Raw genomic sequence first — 27655 nt, 5'->3', positions numbered from 1 at the left:
ACATCAAACACTCTCCTGCTTCGATGGGGTCGAGTTCCATCTCGGATGAACCACATCTTGTCGAAATCGGTGTCACTTTGGATAATGGGGTTGAAATCATCTTCCAAAACCTTCATGTACTGATTAGTAGTCGCCATTTCGTCAAGGAATATTGCACTGACTATTCCGTGGCTGGACATTGCACACCACACTGTCACCCATTGTTTGCTAATTGACGAACTCATCAAGATGAAAGTGGGCTTCTTCGCTAAACCAAACTACACACTTCCCATCATGTCCTGCGACCAACTGTGCAGTTTGAATGTCCTAAAGTATACCGTTCAGAAGTTAGGACAATTTTATTTCATATAGCTCAGTAATTGTTACCTTGTATATATCCGAACATTATCTACGATTCTTTTAAACTTGAACTATAGTTCTTCTATATGCTCCTGCGATGTGTTGAAAGTTTAAAGTTGAGATTTTGACACTTCTCATTTTTTTGTCTAGTTTACTGAACGTGTATATCTTTCGCTTGTTTCAGTTGTCCTTTGAACTTCATTAATCATTGTTGCCACAACCAAGTTATGGTCATTCATACCAGTTTCTGGGGTTCCGAACTATGTATTCTGTGTAGTTTTCAGAGAATGCATTTAGTAATGTTTCACAAGATGTCTTATCAGACCAACAACTAACAAAACTGTAATTATCCCAATTAATTGTTGGGTGATTAAAGTCTCCACCTAATTTTACAGTATGATTGGGGAACTACGTACACGTGAACAGAGGTTTCCTGTAAAGTTTTTGATTACATGAGACAAGTCTGGTGGACAATAGAAGGATCCCCTTATTATTTTGCCCACTGCTGCTACTGAGTTTAGCCCACTCAATCTCACATGTAGCCTCAATTTCTGTCTCAGTGGATTTGAGTTTCTTGCCTGCTGTGACAAATACACCACCTCTACTCCCCATTAGCCTGTCCTTTCAATATTCACTTAAATTTTTCGCATTAATCTCCCTAGTATCAGTTTCAGGTTTCAACCAACTTTCTGTACTTAGTTTTGTGTGTGCTTCATTGCTGTTCAGGAGCACTTCAAACTCTGGCACTTGGTTGTGAATGCCTCGACAATGAACCATTAGGATTTTAATGCTCTCATCTGTGGGAGGCATTTCTTTCCTCTTACATTGATACCTCTGGGTTTCCTACAGCTGTCATTATCTGGATTGGATGGAGAATTACCTAATCTAAGAAATCCATGTGTGTAACCCACACGCAGCCAGCTACTTGGGCAGCAGCCTTCGATGTGTCATGCACATCGAACAATTTAGGGGTGCCCTACAGCTCTCAACCCAGTGGCACAAGTCCAGGAAACTTCAATCTAGCTTGTCACAGAACTTTCAAAATTTCTGGTTGTTTCCCCAAAACATGAAATAAGTCCTACTAACTCAGTTTCAGTGAGAGACAGCAACTTGAACTTGATGCTTAGGGGGTCAGTGAGGACACCTAGATCTACCATTGAAACGCTGCTTACAGCCAAGTGATGGGTAGTGACAGATCCCTACTTTCTGCAGAGGAGACTGATCCACAAGAGTGGATAATACTGAGGTATGTTAGGTACTGGTACCACAGACACGTGACTCTCAGATCTTCCAATGCACCTCTTTATCAGGAATGAAATGAAACTTAGAAGTATCTATGAAAACATGAAATGTTTTGAGCACTTACACAATAGCAAGGGTTCTTCTCTCTGCACCGGTGCGTCCGATTTAGTTTCGGAAGTGTACACTATAGTGTGTTCAAAACTGTCCACATATTTGTGTTTGAAAATGGTCCAAAGGCCATACTAGGAGGCAGCTGTGGCTGAAACAAGGTTTTTGCCAGGTTGGAAGGTAAGCAAGCAAGGCCTTAATAAAGTAAAAACACCCTCGCAGTGAGGGAACCAGTGAAAAGGAACATCTTTATGTAAGAGAGTGTGAAGTGAATGGGCCATTGTCTACACCAGTAAGAAATTTATGGTCGCAAGCAATTTTTCAGCAAGAGGCTTGCAACTCTTTGACTTTTCTAGGATGGGGCAAAGCTTTAATGGCATCGACGTACTGGTGTAGAAGCTTGATGCCAGCATGTGAGACTTCAAAACCAAAATAGAGGATAGAGGGCTGAAATAATTGTGATTTGTCAGAGTGAAATGTCAGACTGGCGGCCTTTAGAGTCATGAACGATGCATGAGGGTTCCACAAATGTTCATCTATTGAGGAACCTGAGACCACAGTATCATCCAGGCTGTTAATGTACCCAGCACTGAAGCTGTGAGCTGCTCCAAAAATTGTTGGAAGAGGGCAGGGGCGCTAGCAGAGTGAAATGGCTGGTACTGGTATTAATATAAACAGAAGGGAGTATTCACTATGAGGACAAGTTTGGGATCATCATCCAGAGGCAGTTGTAAGTAGGCTTCAGTCATAGTTTGCAAATAAAACCACAATATAGGTATAACTCAAGTGGATCTCCGCACTAGACACAACAATAAATGAAGCTTGAATGAACAGTATAAAAACTGTTAGTGTCGGCGCATATGCATCTGCTGGACTCTATACGATTAGAATGCTCAAAATTCACAAGGAAACTAACAATGGATAGCATCAATCCGAAAAACAAAATTTTTTAAGAAATGGAGCTTACACTTACTTACCTTAAGTTGCTACACACGTGCAAGATGCATCTGGGTTTTGAGCTTATTTGAAGGGAAAAGTTTGTCTTACATACGAGCAAATGTGGTACATAATTAGTTTTTGGTACATGTCATCATTTGTGGTGTACACTAAAAAGACCACACAGCAGTACTGTAGGTTGCTGCTAGAGGAGCCAAAACAAAATGATGAAGCCTGGTACTGAAGTTGAGATGGATTGTGGCATTTTGTTTTGGCTCCCCTATTGGTATGGCATGGTGCTGTGGTGTGGGGGATTTTAATTTGTACTGGAATTGAGTTGCAGACATGTAGCCACAAGCAAAATGAATTACGTAACTTCTTTAAAGTGGTGATAAAAACATTGTCGCTTGTATGTTGCAGTGTTGTAGCTGAGCATTTCAGTCTCTCTCTTTCCTATGAATCTTTTCTACAGATTTAGCAGTAAATCTCATGTTGCAATTAGTAGAAATACAATTTTTGAATATTTCTGTTTGGTTCGAGGTTCATGCAGAACATATTACAAAATCTGGATATGTTATTTTGTCTCATTTTTTACTGTTTCTGTGTTTTTCCTTTCAGAGAAGAAACTTTCATTTGTGGGTTCATTGTTTATTTCCATGTAGAAAAAATTAGTACAAATGCAAATAAACACGTACTCAACCAGAATGGGTAAAATGTAAAACTTTTTGAAGTAGAATGTCTGTTTCTTTGAAGATAGGGAATAGTACAAAGAAGAAAGATAGAAAGTTTGGGATTTTGATTAAGCATGAAGGCAGCCACAAAAGATAAAATTTGAAAGCAGTGTGCGAACATTTTTCCTATACTAATATGCCGGTACTCCAGGTGGTTTTTGTGTGTGTGTGTGTGTGTGTGTGTGTGTGTGTGTGTGTGTGTGTGTGTGTCGGCTCGGCTCGATGGGGATGGTTGTTAAAGTCTGGTTGACACAGGTTGGCCTCCGTCAGTCGTGACAACTCTTATCTGTAACTGTTAAAACAAACTTCTCACTTTGGTTAGTTTCAGACACTATCTCCCTTTAACAGATATCCGCTTACTGATCGAGCAGCACGCCGAAATGTATAAGCGGCCCTCGCTTATAATTGAAGCAATGGTGTTCGAAGTATGTCTGTCTTCTTTGCTGCTACACACAGCAACAGCACCACTTGATACCGCAACAACTCCCTTTATCTGAAACAATAAACCAAATATCCTTCGCGTGTTCGCGATGGGCTTATAAACTTACATGAAACTTGATAACAGTGGTTTTTATGCCCGGTTTGCAAATGAATGTTCAAACTTAGATAATATGATATCCCGAATTATAAGTTCCACCATTCAAGCCTTCCACCTTTCAAGCCGATGCCACATTATAGCCTCACAAAGATGTTGATTTGGGAAGTATTATAGCGTCATTAATGCGGCGCTATGGTGCTAATTCAACAACTCCTACGTCGTAAATCCAGAGGTAATGTATTCTCTAAATAAAGTACAGAAAGCGTCGTAATAAAATGTTCAATTACTGTTCACTGTTAATAATGTCACTCAATCACTTTTAGCTTCAGCCTTCTATCAAGAAAATAATTATTTCACAGTTACACAATAAAGTTCAGTTAAATGATGTAGACGATACAAAGTATTAAAGTTATAACTGAGTTTATTGAAACTTATGAATTATCTAACCACTGCACTAGAAAGCACACCGATCTGTAATTCAAGGAATTGAAGCTACGATTTACATCAGCAATTCTGACATAGACTAAAACTTCCAACAACACGACATACCTATGAATTCTTCATGATTGTGTGTGTATGTTTCCTACTCACGTCTATTTCTAGAGTTTGTTGGCATTTGATATATTGTTGTGTTGCTCAATGTTTGTGGCGATCACAGATCATGACAACCAAGTCCCAGAATTGATTAAGTATCAGACGAGTTAGTTTTCCCTCGGATATAATATCTGTTCTGTTGTGTGGCTAAACGGTAAATGTTCTATCACTTTTCTTCAGAACTTTGACTTATATGTCAAGACGATACAGTAGAGCGTCGATTATCCGAACGTCGGTCAACCGAACAACCGCTTAACCGAACTGTGTATTCACTCGCACCTGTTACTCTCCCACCCTACTGTCCATCATCCCCCTCACTCCCAAACCAAGTTTCCCACAGTTGTCGCCACACTGGGCCACCGCTGGCGGTACATTGCTTCTAATTGGGCCTTCACAAGGCGCTGCTGACTGGCCGAGCCGCCAGTCGCTGTGTTTCAACAATCAGCACACTTCTGTCGGCTTGGCACTGGTAGGAGAAGTAGCGGCAGTATCAAAGCTGTTCACAGCAACAGCTGCGCCAGCTTAGAGTTGAGGCGTGCCACTCCGCACAGTTTAAAGGATTGCGCGCCCCCAAGAAGAGCTTCTCACGGTTCAAACAGTTCACCTTCTATTCTCTGTTACGGCCACTTGTGTGCTGCTGCGTGAAGAAGGGAACTTGACGATACAACATGCTTAAACGTAAACGTGTTGTCCTTTCTATGAGGGACAAGTACGAGATTATTAAAAGGCTAGAAGGTGAATCTGCAACCACTTTATCCAATGAGCACAAGGTGGGGAAGTCGAAAATTACGGATATAAAAAACAAAAGACGAGCATAGCAAATTTTGTATACTGTGTGTATTGTTCATGCAAAATGCGTATGTAATATGTATATATTTTTATTTAATAAACTATGCCACATACTATATATTCCTACTGAAGTTGCTTTTGTATGTTACTTTGTAATTCTAAAAGAGATGCCTGTTTTTATGAATAAATTTACTGTACAGTACTTCTTTTTGGCAATTAAACATGTACAGTTCGATTATCCGAACAAACCAGTTTTCCAAACACCCATGTCCCCCAATTACTTCCGATAATCGACGCTCTACTGTACTTGAAAAACTTTAAAATTCCAGATCGGTGTGAAACAATCTAGTATCGGTCAGTAAGTGTGCTTCTATCACGATGTATACAAGAGAGCAAATTAACATCTCCATTGAAGTTTTTAATTGCAGTCGTAGTGAACTTGCAGCTCGATGTGGCTGCAACTCTTTTCGTGGATAAATGTTATCTCTGATCACTTTATTTTGCCTGGGTTTTAATCTTTGTAAAGAATATATTTTGAATTCTTTGTTTAGAGTTTCATGCTTTGTAGATTAAGTGATCATCTGATAATCTTTCGTTTAGTTCCTTCTGTGGAATAGATGTTTGTTCCCTAGAATTTCTGTTGGTCAAACTTTCAATAGTGTTAATATTTTGTTGCCAGTAGCTACCGTCAAGGTTAGGATGACTAATTTTTATATCTTTCGTTGTCAAAAGGGCTGTCATTAGGGGCTCTAAATTTGGCATGTTATACTGGTTGCTAAAGCATTGCTTTTGTGAAAATGTGAAGTCTTACTGTGATATGTACCCCATATGAAATTCTCCTTCCTTCCTTTCCTACCCAGTTACTAGGTTTGTAAAGTGACTTAGTAGTTTGAGGGTAGTAGTTTTCATTTACATAATGAAGCTCAGTAAAGCACTCTAGGTGTCCAATCTATAGTTTCTGTAGTGATTCTTTGATGTAAATAATAAAAGATGAAACGTTGTCCCATCTTATCTTTTTATCTTTTATTCTTATTATCTTTTATTCTGTAGTGTCTGTGAAGTTGTGGGTATAGGAAGAATGCACTCCGATGTGTTTTTTGTAGTTTATTGGAGATACATGTACATGAAATCTACCAAGATAATTGTTGGAGATTTATCTGCTGTCTACACCAGGATCAGAATAACAGTAATTGATAGTTGGGGATAAAGGGGAGAGGGGATGTTAACCAGTTCACCATTATGTGCCAGCTCAAAGTGGCTCTGATAGCAGCAGCTGTGCAATTCCATACTGAGTATGTTGATAGGTTCCCCATTAACATGCAGTATTGAATCCACTCTGCAAGAACTTAGTTCTCTTCACATTTTCCATAAAAGAAGCGTACCACACCGAGGAACGAAGCATATAAGGTTATATCACAATAATTATTTTGTGGACTGTAATCTCATCAGCAACTGACAGGTGACTGGCAACTAGGGTAGCAGAATGAAAACTGTGCACAGGGTAGAAGGTGTGACCAAACTCTGGCTCTGGTTGTTGCTATGGTAGCTGTCCTGTAAACAAGTAGCTGTCAAGTTGTTCTGATACATGTATAATGCAGCTGTTCTGAATTTACCATGCAGCTTGTTTTTATAACATAAAGTGAGCCAAGTATGGTATGAAAATACCTATTAGGCTGTGCTGTAGATCAGTCCTGAAAAGAATATTTCATTCAAACTGAAGACACACATTGATAGTATACCTTGAAAATAATTTATTGGTTGGCACAATTACACTGAATTCGAAACAAAATTAGCCACCAGTGATCAACCTCAAATCATAAAATAGATGCTGTGGTTCACTACCACAATTGGGGAAAACAGTCATTTCCGCAGTGATGGTAGTGAACCATGGCATCTGTTTTATGCTCTGAGGTTGGCTGTGGCAGCTGAAAACAATAGCTTTGCTTTGAAATGAGTGTTATTGTGCAGGACAATACAGATCAGTCTGTTCCTGCAACAATTATTTTGCATTCGCGTTTCTATGCTTTGCCACCTCCCAATCAGATTGTCAACTTCCAACATAACCTAGACCTTGGACTATACTACAAATCATTCTGTCACCTCCATCAAGATTTCAGGAGAGAGAATGCTATCACACTGTAGCCTGTAATTATGGTTGTTGAAAGGGAGGTATTTGTCCTTTTTTTTTAACACTTTTTCTTACTGTAGCTGAACTTACTTAGATAGGAAAATACAAAACTGTCAAGAAAGTAGAGAAACATAATGTTGTCTTTCCAGCATTTCTACATGAATCGTAAAGACCCAAAAAAGTGATTTGCCTAGTACAAAGGATGGGTAAAAATACGGAATCACCAAAAGCACAATACATTATCGAGCTTAATATGGTGTAGGAAATCCGTTAGCACTCCAAAGAGCTTCTGCTCGTCTCAGAATGGATAAATGTAGGTCCTGTACAGTTTTAAAGGGAATCCTTTACTATTCTTCCTGCTAACTAGTGCCAAGTTCAGGTAACAGTGATAGAGGGGGGGGGGGGGGGGATAACTATTGAACAACCTTTTCGTGGTAGACCACAGAGGCTCTATAATATTGAGATATAGTGACCGTGGTGGCTAATGTGACCTCACAGCGTAAACATGGGATCAATGGAATAACATGATATGGTTGCCCAAATCACCACTGAACTTTCACCCTGTTTCACCCTTGACAGCTAGCAGTCTGCCCTGTAGCCTTGGGACAGTGTATGCCAGACATAACTTCTGCCAGAAGTTGGAAACTGTGTTAAACAAGACTCATCCAACCAAATGACCTCCTTGCATTGCTCCATAGCCCAGGTTTTCTAGATTTGGTGTCACATTTTCTGTTATGGATATTTGTGTCACAAATGAGAGGTTTTGGAAATCCAGCTTATGGAGCTCGCTTTGTGTTGTTTTGTTGGTGACGGGTCACGAGTATGATATTCCATTCTGCAGTGACATTTGGAGTTGCCGGCCCCTTACTGTTTGTCTCAATCCTCTTCAGTGATCATCTGTCATGATCACTCGATGCACTTCATCCCTGTTGTAGTGTATTGGATAATTTTTCTCTGCGTTCTGTGTATGCGATATAAATCTTTGATGTGGTGCCTCTTGAAATGCCAAACACTTCGGCTGCCTTGATTATGGAAGTACCCACCACATGAGCACCGGCAATTTGCACACTTTCGAATTCACTTAGCTACGACATATGCACTGGCAACTACACAGGATTCTGTTCTGATCATGATTCACACTTGTAACTTATTGAGGACGTTACATGGGCATTGTTAGTGATCAGATACAACAGAGCAACTTGCAGGTTTGGTTAGCACCTACTTTTATGTTCAAGCATGCATTTCACATGGTGTTTTGAGTTTTCAAGTGGTAGTATGAAAGGGAACATGATTTTGCTTTGTAGGTAATAAAAGTTGTCTTCTGTGTAGCACAATGTTGACTCAATTATGATTATCTTAAATCAACTTCTGGGAAGGCATGCAAGAGGCCTTGGAAAGAGTAAAATTAGTGTGCTTTTCTAAGGAAAAAATACAGAAATGGAGTAAATGTGAAGGCTAAGAATGCTGAACAACATAACTTTTGACTTCTGTTGCCACGTAAATATTGCGTTATGATGATAGGTAATAGTTATGATTCATCTGACAATTTATTTGAGTTGGAAATGAAAGAAAAACCTTATGTAACATGTTCATATTGCAACTGATGAAATTTAACCAATACATAAGAAAAGAAGTGACAAAATCGTTCATTTACCCCATATGCTGTGGTTCTTTTACAGAATTTAATTCTCTTTTGTTGGACATCTTAACTGGTGGCTGAATTTTGCAATTTAAATCATATTCATTGTATGTAAGATGATACCTTCTTGACATGCAGCTCACTTCTGCCACAGTTTCTGACTTATCCGTCTGTGTTGGAAAATTAATTGTCAAGATCAGATTGTAGGATCCAAACAAGGTTTCCAAATAATTTTCCATAACGGAGTTCTTTAGGAAAGTCTACATTGAACTCAAAACAACTATTACCTGCTAGCTGCTTGAGAGACAGCATAGTAAGTAGCCCATGTGTCTCGTGGACAGTTTAAATTTCCTAATGGCCAACTATGTACAGTTAAGTCAGTAGTGAACTATTTTTCCGTATTAATTCACAAGTGCACACTTCTGTGTGTTGTTCACTACTATTTGTTTCATTATTGTGGAACTTGTGTTCTGTCTTAAGTAATGTAAGAACTCCTCATTCTTCAATGTTAGTTCTATGTAAGGGGCCTGCTGAAGGGTAATCTTCATCAAAGAAAGTGGAACAGCAGCTGACACTTTCCAAGTGTGCTGAGATAGTAGTTTGGCTGTTTCATGGAGTCCATCACATACGAGACTTCCAAATGCAACGCAGAAGGAATGCAGGCAACAGTTGTACTGGTCTACTCAATATAATTAGAGATCAGCAGCTTGGACCATAGTTGTGTGCGTGGAGTGTAGTTATGGGAAATAACTGTAACTGTATTTATGTCCCATATCTATTAAGACAGTTGATCAATTTTAACTAGACTTGGTGCACACCAGGAAGGAAACAATGTTGGTGTAAGACCCACTTATCTCCCGTAGGAGAGAGTGGTAGGTGATTTTTAACAAAACTCTGGAGCAATTTCAACCAAATGTTGTGCATACATGACTTATTGTTATAATTATTTGCATGAAAACAGTGTTGGTGGTGTACTGCTACCATCCCTTGGATTGAAGCAGTCATGGGGATGCCATGACACAAAACAAATATTCAGTGGATATTGCATTTATACTTTCGGTGTCACTAGGCTCATTGATGTTGGCCCTGGTGATGGTTTCTATGAAACTTGGCACATCTAACACTTGACATTTGGAAAAAAATACTGTTACAGAAAGACAGCTCTAGCAGTCCTACAGCTAACGTGGCGGTGAAAAGAGGTGACATAAAAGAATGCCTCAGAAATGCTTGGAGCAACTTCAACCAAATTTGTATAGACATGGCTCATTTTTTATACAACAATACTGTGAATAAAATACTGCACTACGCCATAGGATTGCAGGTGAGGATGCGAAGGAGTGAGGTGCAAAAATATTTGAAAACGGTCTGTTGATATTTCTTCCTTGTACATAGTTGACTTGGAATACCTCAAAAGAATGCAGTGCAATCTGTGACTCTTGTTGCTCAGTGTGTCAACCAGGTTGGGAAAAGCACTGCAGTGAGTTAGTAATTTTGTCAGCTTGTCATACAATAAAGTAAACCGCATCCCTTGGGCATTCTAGTGTATACTGAAACTTATGTCAGAAAGCACACTTAAATGATTGTTCAACAAAAATTCCATAATGCTGAATAGTAACTCTAAACTTGTGGAATATAGTTCACACCTTGGCAACCAAGCCCGAAACTTTGTGTTAAAAAGACAGCACCCAATTATAGATCAGGCTGCGACTTTGATGTGTGAGCCACCTATTGCTTGAAAACTTACTCATTTATTGTGAGAACAATGTATAAATGCCACACTACCTGTACCTTGACGGGTGGTGCATTCTGTTGTCACTTTCTAGAATTATTTTGAAACAAACATTTGTGAACTTAACAGCTGTTGCCACAAATGGATGAGTCAATATGATCACATTGGTGTAATTTCATGTGTTTACGCATTCTTTTGCAGTTTGCTGTAATTCTGGTACAAAAAGTCACATTCGTTAAATGGGAAAGAAATTTTGGAAGCTGTAGAGGAAAAATAACTCACCTTACACCATAGAGACCTAAAGCACACTGTTGTCAGCCCCATACTGAAGTGAATATCGGAGAAATCAATGAGACAGCTTTTCTGGAATGTGGGCTTACAGCACAGATAATTGACTCACCATAAAAACATCGGATGTCAGAAACTTGCATAAATGCTATACTGTCAGAATTGACGTTGATGTGCTTTAGACCCTCAGTGCGTCAATTATGTAGTTCATAGTTAACAGGCATTGAAAATTATGGTGATGTGAAAGCATGTTCGATATGCTCAAAAAGAAAAAATCCTTGAAACTACAAAGAAAACACAAAATAAAGTAATATAACTTTGAACAAAGCTATATATTTTGTGTGGTTAAATGAGCTGCTGTAATTGTTATGTTACCTGTTTCGTAATAATGTAAGTTTAGAATGGATTCCCTGTCAGTAAATAAATGAAATTTGAGTTTCTTCATTTATTTTTATAATTAATATTACATCTAAGTGAGGTATTTTGGAATAGTTTCTAAGACACGTTTCATCATAAGTATTGAAAGAAGTTCTCCAGGAAGTGAGAACTTTTTGCTGAGGCAGTAGTCATTTTGTATTTCATATGAAGTATACTGAGGTGATAAAAGTCATTAGATACCTCCTAATATTGTGTTGGACCTCCTTTTGTCTGGCATAGTGTAACAACTTGACATGACATGAACTTGAGTTGTAGGAAGTGCCGTGCAGAAATATTGAGCCATGCCTTCAGGGCATCAGAGGTCAAAATATGGTCCAGTCAAGTACATAACAACAAAAGAGTTTAATCTGTGGGTGGGTGGGTGGGTGGGTGGGTGGGTGGGTGGGTGGGTGGGTGGGTGGGTGTTGTGTGTTCTGCATTGCTTTTATTGGAAACTGTTCAATGCCTTCACCTTTTGCTGTATAGTCCTCCCTGTGTGGAATGCTTCTGTTATCAGGAGAGCAAGGAATTCTTTAGTTTTCCTTATCAACACAAAGTATTGACGGTATTTGCAGTTAATGCCACATAATACACTCCTGGAAATGGAAAAAAGAACACATTGACACCGGTGTGTCAGACCCACCATACTTGCTCCGGACACTGCGAGAGGGCTGTACAAGCAATGAACACACGCACGGCACAGCGGACACACCAGGAACCGCGGTGGTGGCCGTCGAATGGCGCTAGCTGCGCAGCATTTGTGCACCGCCGCCGTCAGTGTCAGCCAGTTTGCCGTGGCATACGGAGCTCCATCGCAGTCTTTAACACTGGTAGCATGCCGCGACAGCGTGGACGTGAACCGTATGTGCAGTTAACGGACTTTGAGCGAGGGCGTATAGTGGGCATGCGGGAGGCCGGGTGGACGTACCGCCGAATTGCTCAACACGTGGGGCATGAGGTCTCCACAGTACATCGATGTTGTCGCCAGTGGTCGGCGGAAGGTGCACGTGCCCGTCGACCTGGGACCGGACCGCAGCGACGCACGGATGCACGCCAAGACCGTAGGATCCTACGCAGTGCCGTAGGGGACCGCACCGCCACTTCCCAGCAAATTAGGGACACTGTTGCTCCTGAGGTATCGGCGAGGACCATTCGCAACCGTCTCCATGAAGCTGGGCTACGGTCCTGCACACCGTTAGGCCGTCTTCCGCTCACGCCCCAACATCGTGCAGCCCGCCTCCAGTGGTGTCGCGACAGGCGTGACTGGAGGGACGAATGGAGACGTGTCGTCTTCAGCGATGAGAGTCGCTTCTGCCTTGGTGCCAATGATGGTCGTATGCGTGTTGGGCGCCGTGCAGGTGAGCGCCACAATCAGGACTGCATACGACCGAGGCACACAGGGCCAACACCCGGCATCATGGTGTGGGGAGCGATCTCCTACACTGGCCGTACACCACTGGTGATCATCGAGGGGACACTGAATAGTGCACGGTACATCCAAACCGTCATCGAACCCATCGTTCTATCATTCCTAGACCGGCAAGGGAACTTGCTGTTCCAACAGGACAATGCACGTCCGCATGTATCCCGTGCCACCCAACGTGCTCTAGAAGGTGTAAGTCAACTACCCTGGCCAGCAAGATCTCCGGATCTGTCCCCCATTGAGCATGTTTGGGACTGGATGAAGCGTCGTCTCGCGGTCTGCACGTCCAGCACGAACGCTGGTCCAACTGAGGCGCCAGGTGGAAATGGCATGGCAAGCCGTTCCACGGGACTACATCCAGCATCTCTACGATCGTCTCCTGGGAGAATAGCAGCCTGCATTGCTGCGAAAGGTGGATATACACTGTACTAGTGCCGACATTGTGCATGCTCTGTTGCCTGTGTCTATGTGCCTGTGGTTCTGTCAGTGTGATCATGTGATGTATCTGACCCCAGGAATGTGTCAATAAAGTTTTCCCTTCCTGGGACAATGAATTCACGGTGTTCTTATTTCAATTTCCAGGAGTGTATTTACTATCCTTGGGAATTTACCTGCATTGCCCATCGTGTTAGATTCCACAAGTATAAAGGTCTGTGTACAGTATTAATACTTGGAAGTCATTTTTAACAATATCTTCTTGTTCTTATTATAACAAATATAATTTTTCCCATTAGTACGAAATAGTGACACAACCACAGCCTTAAATTTCACTCGACTTTCCATTAATAAGTAAATTTTTTTTTTTGTTATGCTAATATGTATAATACTTACCTTGCCATATGTGTGTGTGGCAGCAGTTTAAAAAAATAGACCAAGTATGTATATGAAAGTATCGGGATATCCTGCAGTCTAGAGATGGAGGAGGAGCGGCACTACAACGAGATCGCTATGTCAGGAGGCAACGTGCGGTCACGCACCGTGTCCAGTCCTGTACCGTACACACCCTCGCCGAGCTCGTCACGCCCACTCAGTCCAGGTATGCCTATTTCCTATTGCAGAAACTAAATTTGGTGCTTTTTTATATTACTTTCTTTTCATTTGCTGTTTGCTGATATGTTGGTGTCATGAGCTTTGTGAGTGTAGAATAGAGTGGTAAGTATTTGTTAATAAGCCTTTCAATATTGACACAGTCTTCTATTTTGGAAGAAACATCCGTAAAGTTGCTCATAGCAGAAAAACAGCCATTCAGGGCTCAGAACCAGAAAGTTAGCTGGAGAATCAGTAGGAAGAGGAAATGAGGCCATTAGATGGTGTAGTGGTGTGACTAGTTATTAAATACGTGGTTAAGTATTGCATCACTTGAAAGATGAAATTAGCCTATGACCCAGCTAAGTAGAGTTCAAAGAACACACGTCATTTCTTGGTTCTTGGATTTTCTCATAAATACTGAAGATGCATAATAATTTTTTGTCTGCTTGCACCAGCAGTTGTTACACTATCAGAAGCAGTGCAACTTTCAGGAAGAAACGTGACTCACACGCATGTGACAGTGTAGGAGAATCGAGGGGGACAGAGACATTGTTCACTGTATGTGGGGACTTTAACATTACTTTTAGTGGGCAGGTAGAGAATACTGAAATTATACTGAAATGGAAACACACAGGTGGATTAAAAGCTGTTGTAGCTGTAAAAAAAAAAAAGATTCTACTTGGTGTCCACAAATAGTGTTGAGCGTTCTCCAGTAAACACAGTGTATGCCTGGAGGAGCTTTCAGCTTAAAGAGAATTTCATTTATATTTGAATTTTATAAATCGGTGCAAGATCAAAATGAGGCAGACTTTACTGGGAGTGAACCATTTGTACATAAGATTTCATCATAATTTTTGTCATTGCCAATCACATGGAAATTATCATTACACATAGTTGTGGGTTGCTGAAGATTAGTGGCAGTCACTGAATATCAAGAGGCAAATTTTCCCATCAAGGCTACAATCCATCAAACCTTCGTCTATCAATATGCCTCTTGTACTTGTCTGTCAGACCATCTGAAACTTGTACCTTTTTGTTTTGGGGTATTCTAAGACAGTTTTTCACATCACTCTGTAGTCATATTGTTATGGAACCTTTTGTGGTGACTTCTCCATTCAGTTATGAAAGGGACGATTATCAGAGATACACACCATATTATTCTGACTGGTTTGTTGTTGTCCACCAAGATTCCTTTCCTGTACCAGTTTTTTTCATTTCATGGTAGCACCTACACTCAGTGTCCTCACTTGATGTATTCTAATCTTTCATCCTGTTCAGTATTACCCTCTGCAGCTCCCTCTGGTACCATGGAAGTTACTCGCCTCTGGTACCGTGGAAATTATTCGCAGAATCTATCACCCTGTCTATTCTGTAGAAAAAGATAGATTGCTACTTACCGTAAAGAAGACACATCAAGATGCAGACAGGCACGATTAAATGACACTCACATATAGCTTTCTGTCACAGCCTTTGTCACGCACACCCCCCTCATGCACACAGGACTGCCAACTTCAACATCTCGGGCTGGAATGCAACATGATGTGGGATGGAAGCAGCAATCTGAAGAGGAAGGGATAGTAGTGAATGGGTGGAGAGAGAGAGAGAGAGAGAGAGAGAGAGAGAGAGAGAGAGAGAGAGAGAGACGCTGCTTGGTGGATGGTGAAGGGACTAGACTGCCATCAGGTGCAGTGTCAGGAGATTGTGGAGCAGATAGGTGTGGGGGGAAAAAAGGAGAGGAGTGAGGAAAGAAAGGTGGATGCATTGGCAGAGGGATACAAATAGAGTGGGAGACGAGAATGGGAAGGAGACGTTACTGTAGGTTGAGGCCGGGGTAATCACGGGAATGGAGAATGTGTTGTAAGGATAACTCCCATCTGCCTCCACCCAACACCCAACAGTCCTCCCCCCCTCCCCTGTCCTATCATTTCCTCCCCATTCTCGTCTCCCACCCTTTTTATTTGCAGCCCTCTGCCAAATCATCCGCCCATCTTTCCCCACCCCTCTCCTCCCCTCCCCACCCCTCTCCTCCCTGCCCCACATACTTCTGACATTGCACTCGTTGTCAGTCTAGTCCCTGCACACTCCACCAGGCAGCGTTCATCTCTCTCCCCAACTGCCAACTGTACACTACTATGCCCTTCACCTTCCCCTTCAGACTGCTGCTTGCATCCCATGCGATGTTGCATTCTGGTCCGAGATGCTGGAGTTGGCTCTACCTAGAGTTTCCATTGTTTCATCCTGTCTATTCTTGCAGTTAAAATATGAAATGGATAGATGGTTACTCACCTCACACCATGAGACACTGAGTAGCAAACAGGCACTCTGGAAAAAGACTTATTTATAGGTCAGCTATTGGAGCCAGTCCTTTGCCAGATTTGGAGAAAAAGCCAGATTTCCTCTAGAGTTTCGCACATTCAGGTTTAATACTCAGATCTTCTGAGGACCTCCACATTTCCTATCTTACCAGTTCACTTCATTATCTGTAAACCATATCTGTTTCCCCCCCCCCCCCCCCCCCCCACCTTGAAGTATATCTACAGTAGCTGGACCTGAAATGGTGGCAGTATTTGAGAAGGGAAGATATAATAGAATAAATTGTTGGTCATCATGCTACAAGAATGGTTCAGTTTGAGTGATTTTTCTCCGGGAAAGGGGAGGGCATTTGTTGTGTTGGTGTTGTCCGCCTCCTCCTACTCCTCCTCCTCCTCCCCCTCTATATAGTCTTTGATGCTTATATACCAAATTTCAGTTCAGTATCTTCGGTGGATGAATTTTCAGGGGATTTTAAAGAGAGGCTACTCAGCTTCGCATCATGTACGCAGGTGCAGATGTGCCAGGTTTGCTAGGGTGTTTTTTTTTTTTAAGTTCTAGCACATATTTGGTCATTTGATTTAACATATAGTAACAACTTTTTACGCTGAATCACACTGTGGCGAAAATTTGGGATTTAGCCACACCTAAATACAGATACAAGCCTCTAAAGTGGCAAAAAAAGTTTGTCGTGTATTCTGAGAGCCAAGGTTTGACTAAGCTCTGCTACTTTTCATATGAACCAACCACACCAAAACTTCAGAGGGTTATTCCTATATATGATGTCTATATATGGATCTGATTTAACTAACATTGGATGCTTAGAAGAAAAGATATGCATCTACAAAGTTGGCCAAAATCTTCTGCATGCAAATTTTAGGGTATTTTTGGGGGCAATACCTCAACTGTGTCATGTTCAATCCTCTTTTTCCTTGCCACAGCTTGAAAGAGCATCCTTGGAGCTTTCAAAGGTATATTGTTTAATTTCTGTCTCTAGAATATTGATGGGTAAAAATACATTTCAAAAGTTATTATTTTAGCACTTCAAGAAAATTGAAAAGTGCAGTATTATGTTCATTAAGTCCCACAATTAATTTTTTTGAGTACATAAATCAGTTTCAAACATTAATTTAACATGTTTTGTAAACCAAGTATAATACACAAAACAGCAAATTTACAAAACAAAGACACTAAATAGCCAATTTCATTTTTGGTTAAATTTTGTCAAGGACAGATTGGGGAAAACTGTATTGTCTTCCTGATGATGGTGATTGTGCTTCTAAAGACATGAAAATATTTTGCTCAGGAATCCAGCAGGTGTCTTTAGCAGCTGGCCAGTGGAAGGTACGAGCAGAACACTGATGAGGACATATTCTTGTTCATGTGAAATATGCTATTAACTTTATTTGAAAGGTATGGGCAGCAATGTTATTGTGATGGAGACAGTCGCTAATACTCTGACATTCCTTTGCCCTCAAAATAGATAACAAATGGATGTAATGTGGCCTGACTGTTTCCCAATGAAATCCTTGCACAGCATCTTCAACAAATGAAAAATTCTCAGCAAAGTACATCAATACAATTAATTCATTTTATGTAAGATTTCTTTTTTGCTGTTTAAGGTATAAACTTTAGTGTTTTGTCACTGAGGGCTTTTCTTAAACCAGTAATTTTCAAAATCAGTGTCTCCATGAAATCTTCAACAGTTCTGACATGTCTCCAACGTGTGTGTATCAGTATGGACCTATTGTTGGCATTACAGTGTTTCTTCAGGATCATAGTCCTTAAAAGCGTCTTCGAGAAAAGCCTCTAGTTGTATTTTTTCTGGACATTCCTCACAACGTTGCAGCATACAATCTTTTGATTCCAAACTGCATACAGTTTTTTTTCCCTCAAAACCTTGTAGTCATCTTGGAGACGGATGTTTGTGAAGCCAACATTAATTTGACATTTTGATGAGTTGCAAATACACATATTGAATGTGATCCAGAAGCACCAACTGTAGCTCACTGTTTCAGCCTGAACTCTCAAAATTTTGAGAAGCTTAGATTATAACTATATTGCTTACAATAACCAATGAACATTTCTTCCGGGCTTCAGAGGAGCAGATGTTTTTGCTTGTGAATCTTTTTCCCATTTATTTTTACTGCAATACAATCCTTTTATCTTTAGCATAAACAAGAAAACTCATCTCAAAAAACAAAGTGAGGACATTTTGTTTTATTTAATCATTGAGCTTTTTCCCTTTTCAGTTTGCATGTGTTTCCAAAATTTAGTTTCCTAGAGTTGTGTAAATGTAAAATGTGATTTATTAGTATCTTTACAAGCATTGTAAAAATCATGTGATCTGTTGTTCAGGAGACACGTCAAGTTTAGCAAAAATGTAATGTATAATGATTTACAGAAATTATTTTTACACTATTTTAAGAATAATGCCAATAAATGCAACACTGCAGTATTTACTATAAATTAACAGTTTACCAACTTCCTTTGTTGTACATAGACAGCACTGCAGTGTTAGCTATAGATTTTTATTGTTCAAAGTGTCGGACTGCCTTCCATGAATTCTTCAATGATGTACTAACATATCTCTATTGCAATATGTCGGAGTAAACTTTTGAATGAACCAAGGTCCATTGTTAATGTTTCTTCCTTTTAATTTGTTATATATTTTTAGCCCCATGTACAGTGGTGTCCGAGCATAAAGCTTTAAGTGGTGCAAAGGAAATTTGAAGTTTTCCTTGTGACGAGTACTGTAGCTATGCTTAAAATGGAACTTTTCAAGATTATGTTGATTATTATGTACAAAAATCAAAATTTCAAAAATTCAAAAATTTACAATGAAGTAATTGTTAGTATTTTTAATTTCTTGAACAATGAGTGATGTGACTCATTTTTGTGGGCAGCATACATGTTTCTAATGATTTTCTTCTGAAGAATTAGTAGCCTCGTACTGCTTCCAGAGTTTCCCCAGAAAATATTATCCCATACCGAATGTTGTTGTTGTTGTGGTCTTCAGTCCTGAGACTGGTTTGATGCAGCTCTCCATGCTACTCTATCCTGTGCAAGCTTCATCATCTCCCAGTACCTACTGCAACCTACATCCTTCTGAATCTTCTTAGTGTATTCATCTCTTGGTCTCCCTCTACGATTTTTACCCTCCACGCTGCCCTCCAATACTAAATTGGTGATCCCTTGATGCCTCGGAACATGTCCTACCAACCGATCCCGTCTTCTGGTCAAGTTGTGCCACAAACTTCTCTTCTCCCCAATCCTATTCAGTACTTCCTCATTAGTTATGTGATCTACCCATCTAATCTTCAGCATTCTTCTGTAGCACCACATTTCGAAAGCTTCTATTCTCTTCTTGTCTAAACTATTTATCGTCCATGTTTCACTTCCATACATGGCTACACTCCATACAAATACTTTCAGAAACGACTTCCTGACACTTAAATCTATACTCGATGTTCACAAATTTCTCATCTTCAGAAACGCTTTCCTTGCCATTGCCAGTCTACATTTTATATCCTCTCTACTTCGACCATCATCAGTTATTTTGCTCCCCAAATAGCAAAACTCCTTTACTACTTTAAGTGTCTCATTTCCTAATCTAATTCCATCAGCATCACCCGACTTAATTCGACTACATTCCCCTATCCTCGTTTTGCTTTTGTTGATGTTCATCTTATATCCTCCTTTCAAGACACTGTCGATTCCATTCAACTGCTCTTCCAAGTCCTTTGCTGTCTCTGACAGAATTACAATGTCATCGGCGAACATCAAAGTTTTTATTTCTTCTCCATGGATTTTAATACCTACTCCGAATTTTTCTTTTGTTTCCTTTACTGCTTGCTCAATATACAGATTGAATAACATCGGGGAGAGGCTACAACCCTGTCTTACTTCCTTCCCAACCACTGCTTCCCTTTCATGTCCCTCGACTCTTATAACTGCCATCTGGTTTCTGTACAAATTGTAAATAGCCTTTCGCTCCCTGTATTTTACCCCTGCCACCTTTAGAATTTGAAAGAGTATTCCAGTCAACATTGTCAAAAGCTTTCTCCAAGTCTACAAATGCTAGAAACGTAGGTTTGCCTTTCCTTAATCTTCCTTCTAAGATAAGTCGTAAGGTCAGTATTGCCTCACGTGTTCCAGTGTTTCTACGGAATCCAAACTGATCTTCCCCGAGGTTGGCTTCTATTAGTTTTTCCATTCGTCTGTAAAGAATTCGTGTTAGTATTTTGCAGCTGTGACTTATTAAACTGATGGTTCGGTAATTTTCACATCTGTCAACACCTGCTTTCTTTGGGATTGGAATTATTATATTCTTCTTGAAGTCTGAGGGTATTTCGCCTGTTTCATACATCTTGCTCACCAGATGGTAGAGTTTTGTCAGGACTGGCTCTCCCAAGGCCGTCAGTAGTTCCAATGGAATGTTGTCTACTCCAGGGGCCTTGTTTCGACTCAGGTCTTTCAGTGCTCTGTCAAACTCTTCACGCAGTATCGTACCTCCCATTTCATCTTCATCTACATCCTCTTCCATTTCCATAATATTGTCCTGAAGTACATCGCCCTTGTATAGACCCTCTATATACTCCTTCCACCTTTCTGCTTTCCCTTCCTTGCTTAGAACTGGGTTTCCATCTAAGCACTTGATATTCATACAAGTCGTTCTCTTTTCTCCAAAGGTCTCTTTAATTTTCCTGTAGGCAGTATCTATCTTACCCCTAGTGAGATAAGCCTCTACATCCTTACATTTGTCCTCTAGCCATCCCTGCTTAGCCATTTTGCACTTCCTGTTGATCTCATTTTTGAGACGTTTGTATTCCTTTTTGCCTGCTTCATTTACTGCATTTTTATATTTTCTCCTTTCATCAATTAAATTCAATATTTCTTCTGTTACCCAAGTATTTCTACTAGACCTCGTCTTTTTACCTACTTGATCCTCTGCTGCCTTCACTACTTCATCCCTCAAAGCTACCCATTCTTCTTCTACTGTATTTCTTTCCCCCATTCCTGTCAATTGTTCCCTTATGCTCTCCCTGCAACTCTGTACAACCTCTGGTTCTTTCAGTTTATCCAGTTCCCATCTCCTTAAATTCCCACCTTTTTGCAGTTTCTTCAGTTTTAATCTACAGGTCATAACCAATAGATCGTGGTCAGAGTCCACATCTGCCCCTGGAAATGTCTTACAATTTAAAACCTGGTTCCTAAATCTCTCTCTTACCATTATATAATCTGTCTGATACCTTTTAGTATCTCCAGGGTTCTTCCATGTATACAACCTTCTTTCATGATTCTTAAACAAAGTGTTAGCTATGATTAAGTTATGCTCTGTGCAAAATTCTACCAGGCGGCTTCCTCTTTCACTTCTTAGCCCCAATCCATATTCACCTACTATGTTTCCTTCTCTCCCTTTTCCTACACTCGAATTCCAGTCACCCATGACTATTAAATTTTCGTCTCCCTTCACTATCTGAATAATTTCTTTTATTTCATCATACATTTCTTCAATTTCTTCGCCATCTGCAGAGCTAGTTGGCATATAAACTTGTACTACTGTAGTAGGTGTGGGCTTCGTATCTATCTTGGCCACAATAATGCGTTCACTATGCTGTTTGTAGTAGCTTACCCGCGTTCCTATGTTCCTATTCATTATTAAACCTACTCCTGCATTACCCCTATTTGATTTTGTGTTTATAACGCTGTAGTCACCTGACCAGAAGTCTTGTTCCTCCTGCCACCGAACTTCACTAATTCCCACTATATCTAACTTTAACCCATCCACTTCCCTTTTTAAATTTTCTAACCTACCTGCCCGATTAAGTGATCTGACATTCCACGCTCCGACCCGTAGAACGCCAGTTTTCTTTCTCCTGATAACGACATCCTCTTGAGTAGTCCCCGCCCGGAGATCCGAATGGGGGACTATTTTACCTCCGGAATATTTTACCCAAGAGGACGCCATCATCATTTAATCATACAGTAAAGCTGCATGCCCTCGGGAAAAATTACGGCCGTAGTTTCCCCTTGCTTTCAGCCGTTCGCAGTACCAGCACAGCAAGGCCGTTTTGGTTATTGTTACAAGGCCAGATCAGTCAATCATCCATTCTGTTGCCCTTGCAACTACTGAAAAGACTGCTGCCCTTCTTCAGGAACCACACGTTTGTCTGGCCTCTCAACAGATACCCCTCCGTTGTGGTTGCACCTACGGTACGGCTATCTGTATCGTTGAGGCACGCAAGCCTCCCCACCAACGGCAAGGTCCATGGTTCATGGGGGGTGTCAAGGTTTAGGCCCAAGAATTTCACACGGCTCACTTCTGTCATCAGTTGATTATTATGGGCTATTTGTACAGTGCATATTGCTGGACAATTTAGAGACAAATTGCATTATCTGAGTCTTAGTGACATTGAGCTTTAGTCCATTTTTATGCAACCAGGGTTCCAGTTTCCCCAGAACATTTTCTGTACTATCTTGAATCTTTTCTATTGTATAATTTTCTATCAGGACTGAGGTGTCATCTGTGAACAAGACTGAATGAGCATCAATATTTAATGGTAAATCATTTATATACTGCAAGAACAGGTAAGAACTTAGTATTGACCCCTGTGGAACTCCTTGGGAAATTGTTTTCCATTCGGAGTGGTAGTTAACTGAATTTGATGTTAAAATAGCTCTTTGTTTCCTTTCTGTCACATAAGAGTTGGATCCCTGTAATGCAGTATCTTCGATCCCATAGCTCTTCAGTTTGTGAAGTAATAATGAGTGGTTAACCGAGTCAAAGGCTTTTGTTGGATCACAAAATATTCATGAGACTTTTGTACCCTGGTCTAGTGATGTGCTTATTTTTTCTGTAAACATTTATGGTGCTTTTTCCTTTTTGAAAACCAAACTGATTTTTACAAATATTGTTATTTACTGTAAGGAAATGTTCTATTTGTTTTGTCACAAGTTTTTCAAATATTTTAGAAAAAAGAGAAAGGAGAGAGATAGGCCAGTAGTTTCCCATATCATATGGTGATCCCTTTTTAAATAATGGCATAATCTCTGCACATTTTAGGACATCTGGGAAAGACCCAGGTTCAAAGAACTGGTTTACAATAGTAGTCAGTGGGTATGAAATAATATGGTGTACTGCCTTGATTACCATGGAAGGTATTCCATCCCATCCAGCTGAATGTTTGTTTTTTAATGATAATATTGTGTCTTCCAAATCTTTGAGTGATTTTTCTGAGTTTTTTGAAACGAATGTTTTGTATGTCATCTCTCTGCCTGAAAATCATATTGTCCTGATGGGCTGTCATGTCTACATCAGATTTTGCTATATTGGCAAAGAAATCATCGAAGCAGTTGGACATTTGAACGTGATTTGCAATAATATCACCCTGAAACCTAATTTGAGAAATGTCTTTACTTTTAACATTGACTCCCAATCCTGATTTCACAACAGACCAGACTGCCTTTGTTTTATTTCTTTGTTTATGAATATACTATTTGCCACTTTTTTGCTGCCAGTATCACTTTTCTGAATATAGTCTTATAGCGCTTAACATAAGTTACAAAATTAGGTTTTCTATTTACTTTGAGCTCATTGTGCAGCTGTCTTTTTCTGGCACTTGAAATTTTTATGCCTGGTGTAAACCAATTTCGTTTATTCCTTGCTCGCTTTTGATAAAATTTTGGGGGAAATGTTTCATTGAATGCACCCAAAAACAATTTATAAATTTATCAAAATTTTTTATGCTCGAATCACAGTGGTCTAAAGGCCAGCTTATAACACAACTTATCACAAAACAACTATAAATTTTCTTTGCTAAAATTCCTTCTTATATAAGAGTCAGATTTTAGTTTCTCTGTTTTGGGGAGCTCTGTAAACAAAATTGAGTGATCAGATATCCCTAGATCTAGGCAAAACTTCCTTGTATCATCAAACTGACAATTTACTAAAATCTTCTTTCACTTAAAGGAATAAGGAGGCATTCAGTAAGTACAAGAGCCCCCACGAGTTTTTTTATTTTTACAAAAGCTGCTGGTCAGTTCGATATTACTAATTCTGTTTAGAATGTATACACATTTTTTTGAGAGCCAGTGTTCGTTTGAGCAGACTATCTTTATGTTTGCCAGTTCAGAAAGTATAACTTGCAGCTCATGAGTTTAGAGTAACCCAGATTTGGACATTTTCCTGCTAAACTTTTCGTATTTAGATGCATCAAGATAGAATTTTTAATTTGAATTTTACTGAAAGTGCTTGAAGCCTGAAGCTTAAGTTCTTCAATTAAGATATCTGTATCTTTAAATTTTTGGCACTCTTCAATTTGTATGTGGGCAATATCTAATTGGCTCACACCAGCAATTGTGGCAATTACCCAAGTAATGCTACCTTTGCCTTTCAGAACTTTGCACTGTATGTATCCCATCGAATCCCTTTTGCTAATCTGTTAAACCTTTGTGATGGCTCTCCAAGTGGTGGTGGTGGTGGTGGTGGTGGTGGGTGGTGGTGGTGGTGGTGGTGGTGGTGGTGGTGGAGTATTAGCAGTAAAAGCAAGCATCAACAATATCCATGTCTTCAGTGGATGGTGATTCTTGCTTATCCTGGTGAAATGATTCTTTTTGGGCCACTTCTTGTGTACATTTGGTACGGTTCAAATACATTAGCCATCAGACATTGCAATGGTCACTGCTGTTAAAGCCTTATTGGTTACACGTTTTTCTTTACCAAATGGGTTGCAGTAAATTTTCTGCAGGAACTGAAATTTTGTCATCAATAATGCATTATGGTATGGACAAATTTATGCACCTTCAGTAAAATCAAGCCCAGACCCTACGTCGTAGAAGCTTCTTGTCCATTGGTTAAATTTCCTTGACTGATTGTAGTTGACTTTTGTCATAATAGAATGATGATGACTTAACGACAATCGGCTCCATCTGATCTACCAAAGTAGCTGGATGAACGGGTCTCTTGGTTCATTTTATAAAATTGTTTATTAACCTGTAACAAGCAATTTTGAAAGCTTATGAATATCCACGTTCAAAGCATAGAAGATTCAATCTTGTTTGTGTATAAAGTATACAAATTAGGCCATCAAAACATATTGATTTAGTGCTTACCTTCAGCAACAACAATGATTATTGATTATTCAAACACTCAGTACTCAACAGTAAGACTGTACAATGCCAACACCAAAGATTACACCTCTTGGGAGACTGACACAGTGAAAATTGCCAGTAATGCAACCAACAACTGAAAGCAGTATTTCAGCAATGTATCACTGCTCTGTGGAAAGAGCCTTAAAAAACTATGGCTGCTTTATAATGCCAATGGCAACTGGGTGACAATGTATATATACACACCACAATGCATTGTAGGGTTAAAACATTCTAGACAACATAACATTCCATTATGATCATCTAGATTTTATTATCTTAACAGCATTTTCTGAAATTTTATTATATTTATATTCTATACTGTAAAATATAAAAAAGAAATGTAAAAACACTTGTTAGCACAGTTACATTCCCTAAACTGCTGGCAAATCTTATACTGTTAAAAGACACTACAATTACACATTTTTGATTTAAAACTTCAAATTGTATTATTTCTTTTGTATTTACCGATAATCCATTGTCCCTATTTTTAGATAGGTATTCTTACATAAATATGCAAGGTCCAGAAATTAAACAATGTGGTTTTGAAAGCTTAAAGCATGCTATTTCCAGCTCTTGTAAGAAAAAGAGGGTTGAACAAGACACAGTTGAGATGTTGCACCCCCCCCCCCCCCCCAAAAAAAAAAAAAAAAAAAAAAAACTGAAATTTGCATATAGAAAATTCTGCCAGATGCATATCTTTTCTTCTAGGGATCCAGTGTTAGTTAAATTTGATGCACTTACAGACATCATAGGTAGGAATAACCATTGGAAGTTTTGGTGTAATTGGTTCATAAGAGCAGTAGCAGTGGTGGGTCAATGTATGTTAAAGCAAGTGACCAAATGTGTGCTAGAACTTTTAAAAATAGCCTAGCAAACTTGGCACATCTGCAACTTCGCACATGATGTGAAGGTGAGTAGCCTCTCTTTAAAATCCCCTAAAAATTCAACCACTGAAGATACTGGACTGAAATTTGGTATATAACCATCAAATGGGACCATCACACCAAATTTCATTAGATTTGGAGATGGTCGAGTAGGGAAACGTTTTAATATTGGTCCCTTTGATATGGAATGACCCTGCGTGCAGTCTTTTTCTGGTAGTGGGCATGTGGCTTTCTTCGTACTCCACACTAGTCTGTCACATACACACAACTCGGGGAACCAATTTGAAGAATACCTCATTTATTAGCACTAGTTTGCTGCGTAAGTTCATAGTGTTTTTGTTTTGAATGAAGCTATTCAGATTGCTGTTGATTTATTTATCGATTGTCAGTTTTTATCTGTAATTCACTGTTGCTATTTGAGATTACATATTATCATATTGTCATTTGGAGATAGTGGGTGAAGCTGTGGGTACTAGAAAATGGAGTGCTAAGTGCAGAAATCAGAACATATCTGACATATTCTTCTGTTAGAGTTCAGTAGAGGTATGACAGGACCGGAAGCAGGCAGAAACATTCGTGACATGTATGGGGTTAATGCCACTGGAGAGAGCATGGCAAGAAAATGGCTTGTCATTTTGAGGAGAATCTTTTTGACATTAGTGACACTCACATTCTGGAACCTATGGGGTTTAAAGAAGATTATTTAAACACATTAATCCACAATGATCCATGTCTGTGTGCTCAAGGACTGTCAGATGTGACGAACTGTGATCATTCTAGTGTCGGGCGACATTTGTGTGCAGTGGGGAAGTTCCAAAACTCTGTTGAAGGGTACTGCATGATGTAAGCCAAAATCGCAAAAATAAATGGATGGCCATATGTGCATCTCTGCTTACTCGTAATCAATTTTCTTTTGAATACTACTGACCACTTCTGTCCGGTATCGTTATTTGGTGATGAGAAATTGTCTTTATGCTAACATAAGGAAAAGAGAGGAATGGTTGAACCCAGGCAAAGGAGCATCTCCCCATACAAATACATGTGTGCATCCACAAAAGATAATGTTATGCATCTGATGGAACAGCAAAGGTGTAGTGTGTTACTAATTGCATCTCTGAGATGTAACCATCACTGCTGAACTGCTTCCCTGAAGTGTGACCATCACTGCTGACATTTACTGTCAACAACTGAGACGTCTTGCAGATGCCGTCCAAGAACAACAACCAGGAAGACTGTGTTAAGTGATGCTACTCCACAGTAATGCCCGCCGCATTCTGCTAGACTGACAGTAAGCACTACACAGGAGCTGGGTTGGGAAGTCTTTCCACATGCACCTTATTGACCCGATCTTGTGTACCTAACTCTCCATCTTTTCTGT

The 27655-nt window shown here is 39.8% G+C and overlaps 1 protein-coding gene across 3 annotated transcripts in view; it reads left to right on the top strand.

Annotated features, from left to right (window-relative positions):
* LOC126203290 (coiled-coil domain-containing protein 6) overlaps nt 1-27655 on the top strand; it is a 68223-nt gene that overhangs the window by 26846 nt on the left and 13722 nt on the right. For all 3 annotated transcript variants that reach the window (XM_049937549.1, XM_049937548.1, XM_049937547.1), the window contains exon 7: nt 13810-13937. In XM_049937549.1, the coding sequence (XP_049793506.1) occupies nt 13810-13937 (128 nt within the window). The remainder of the gene's footprint in view (nt 1-13809; nt 13938-27655) is intronic.

Source organism: Schistocerca nitens, chromosome 9, assembly GCF_023898315.1.
Source record: "Schistocerca nitens isolate TAMUIC-IGC-003100 chromosome 9, iqSchNite1.1, whole genome shotgun sequence".
Lineage (NCBI taxonomy): Eukaryota > Metazoa > Arthropoda > Insecta > Orthoptera > Acrididae > Schistocerca > Schistocerca nitens.
The sequence above is the reverse complement of the archived record's forward strand: the minus strand, read 5'-3'. Positions and strand labels throughout refer to the sequence as shown.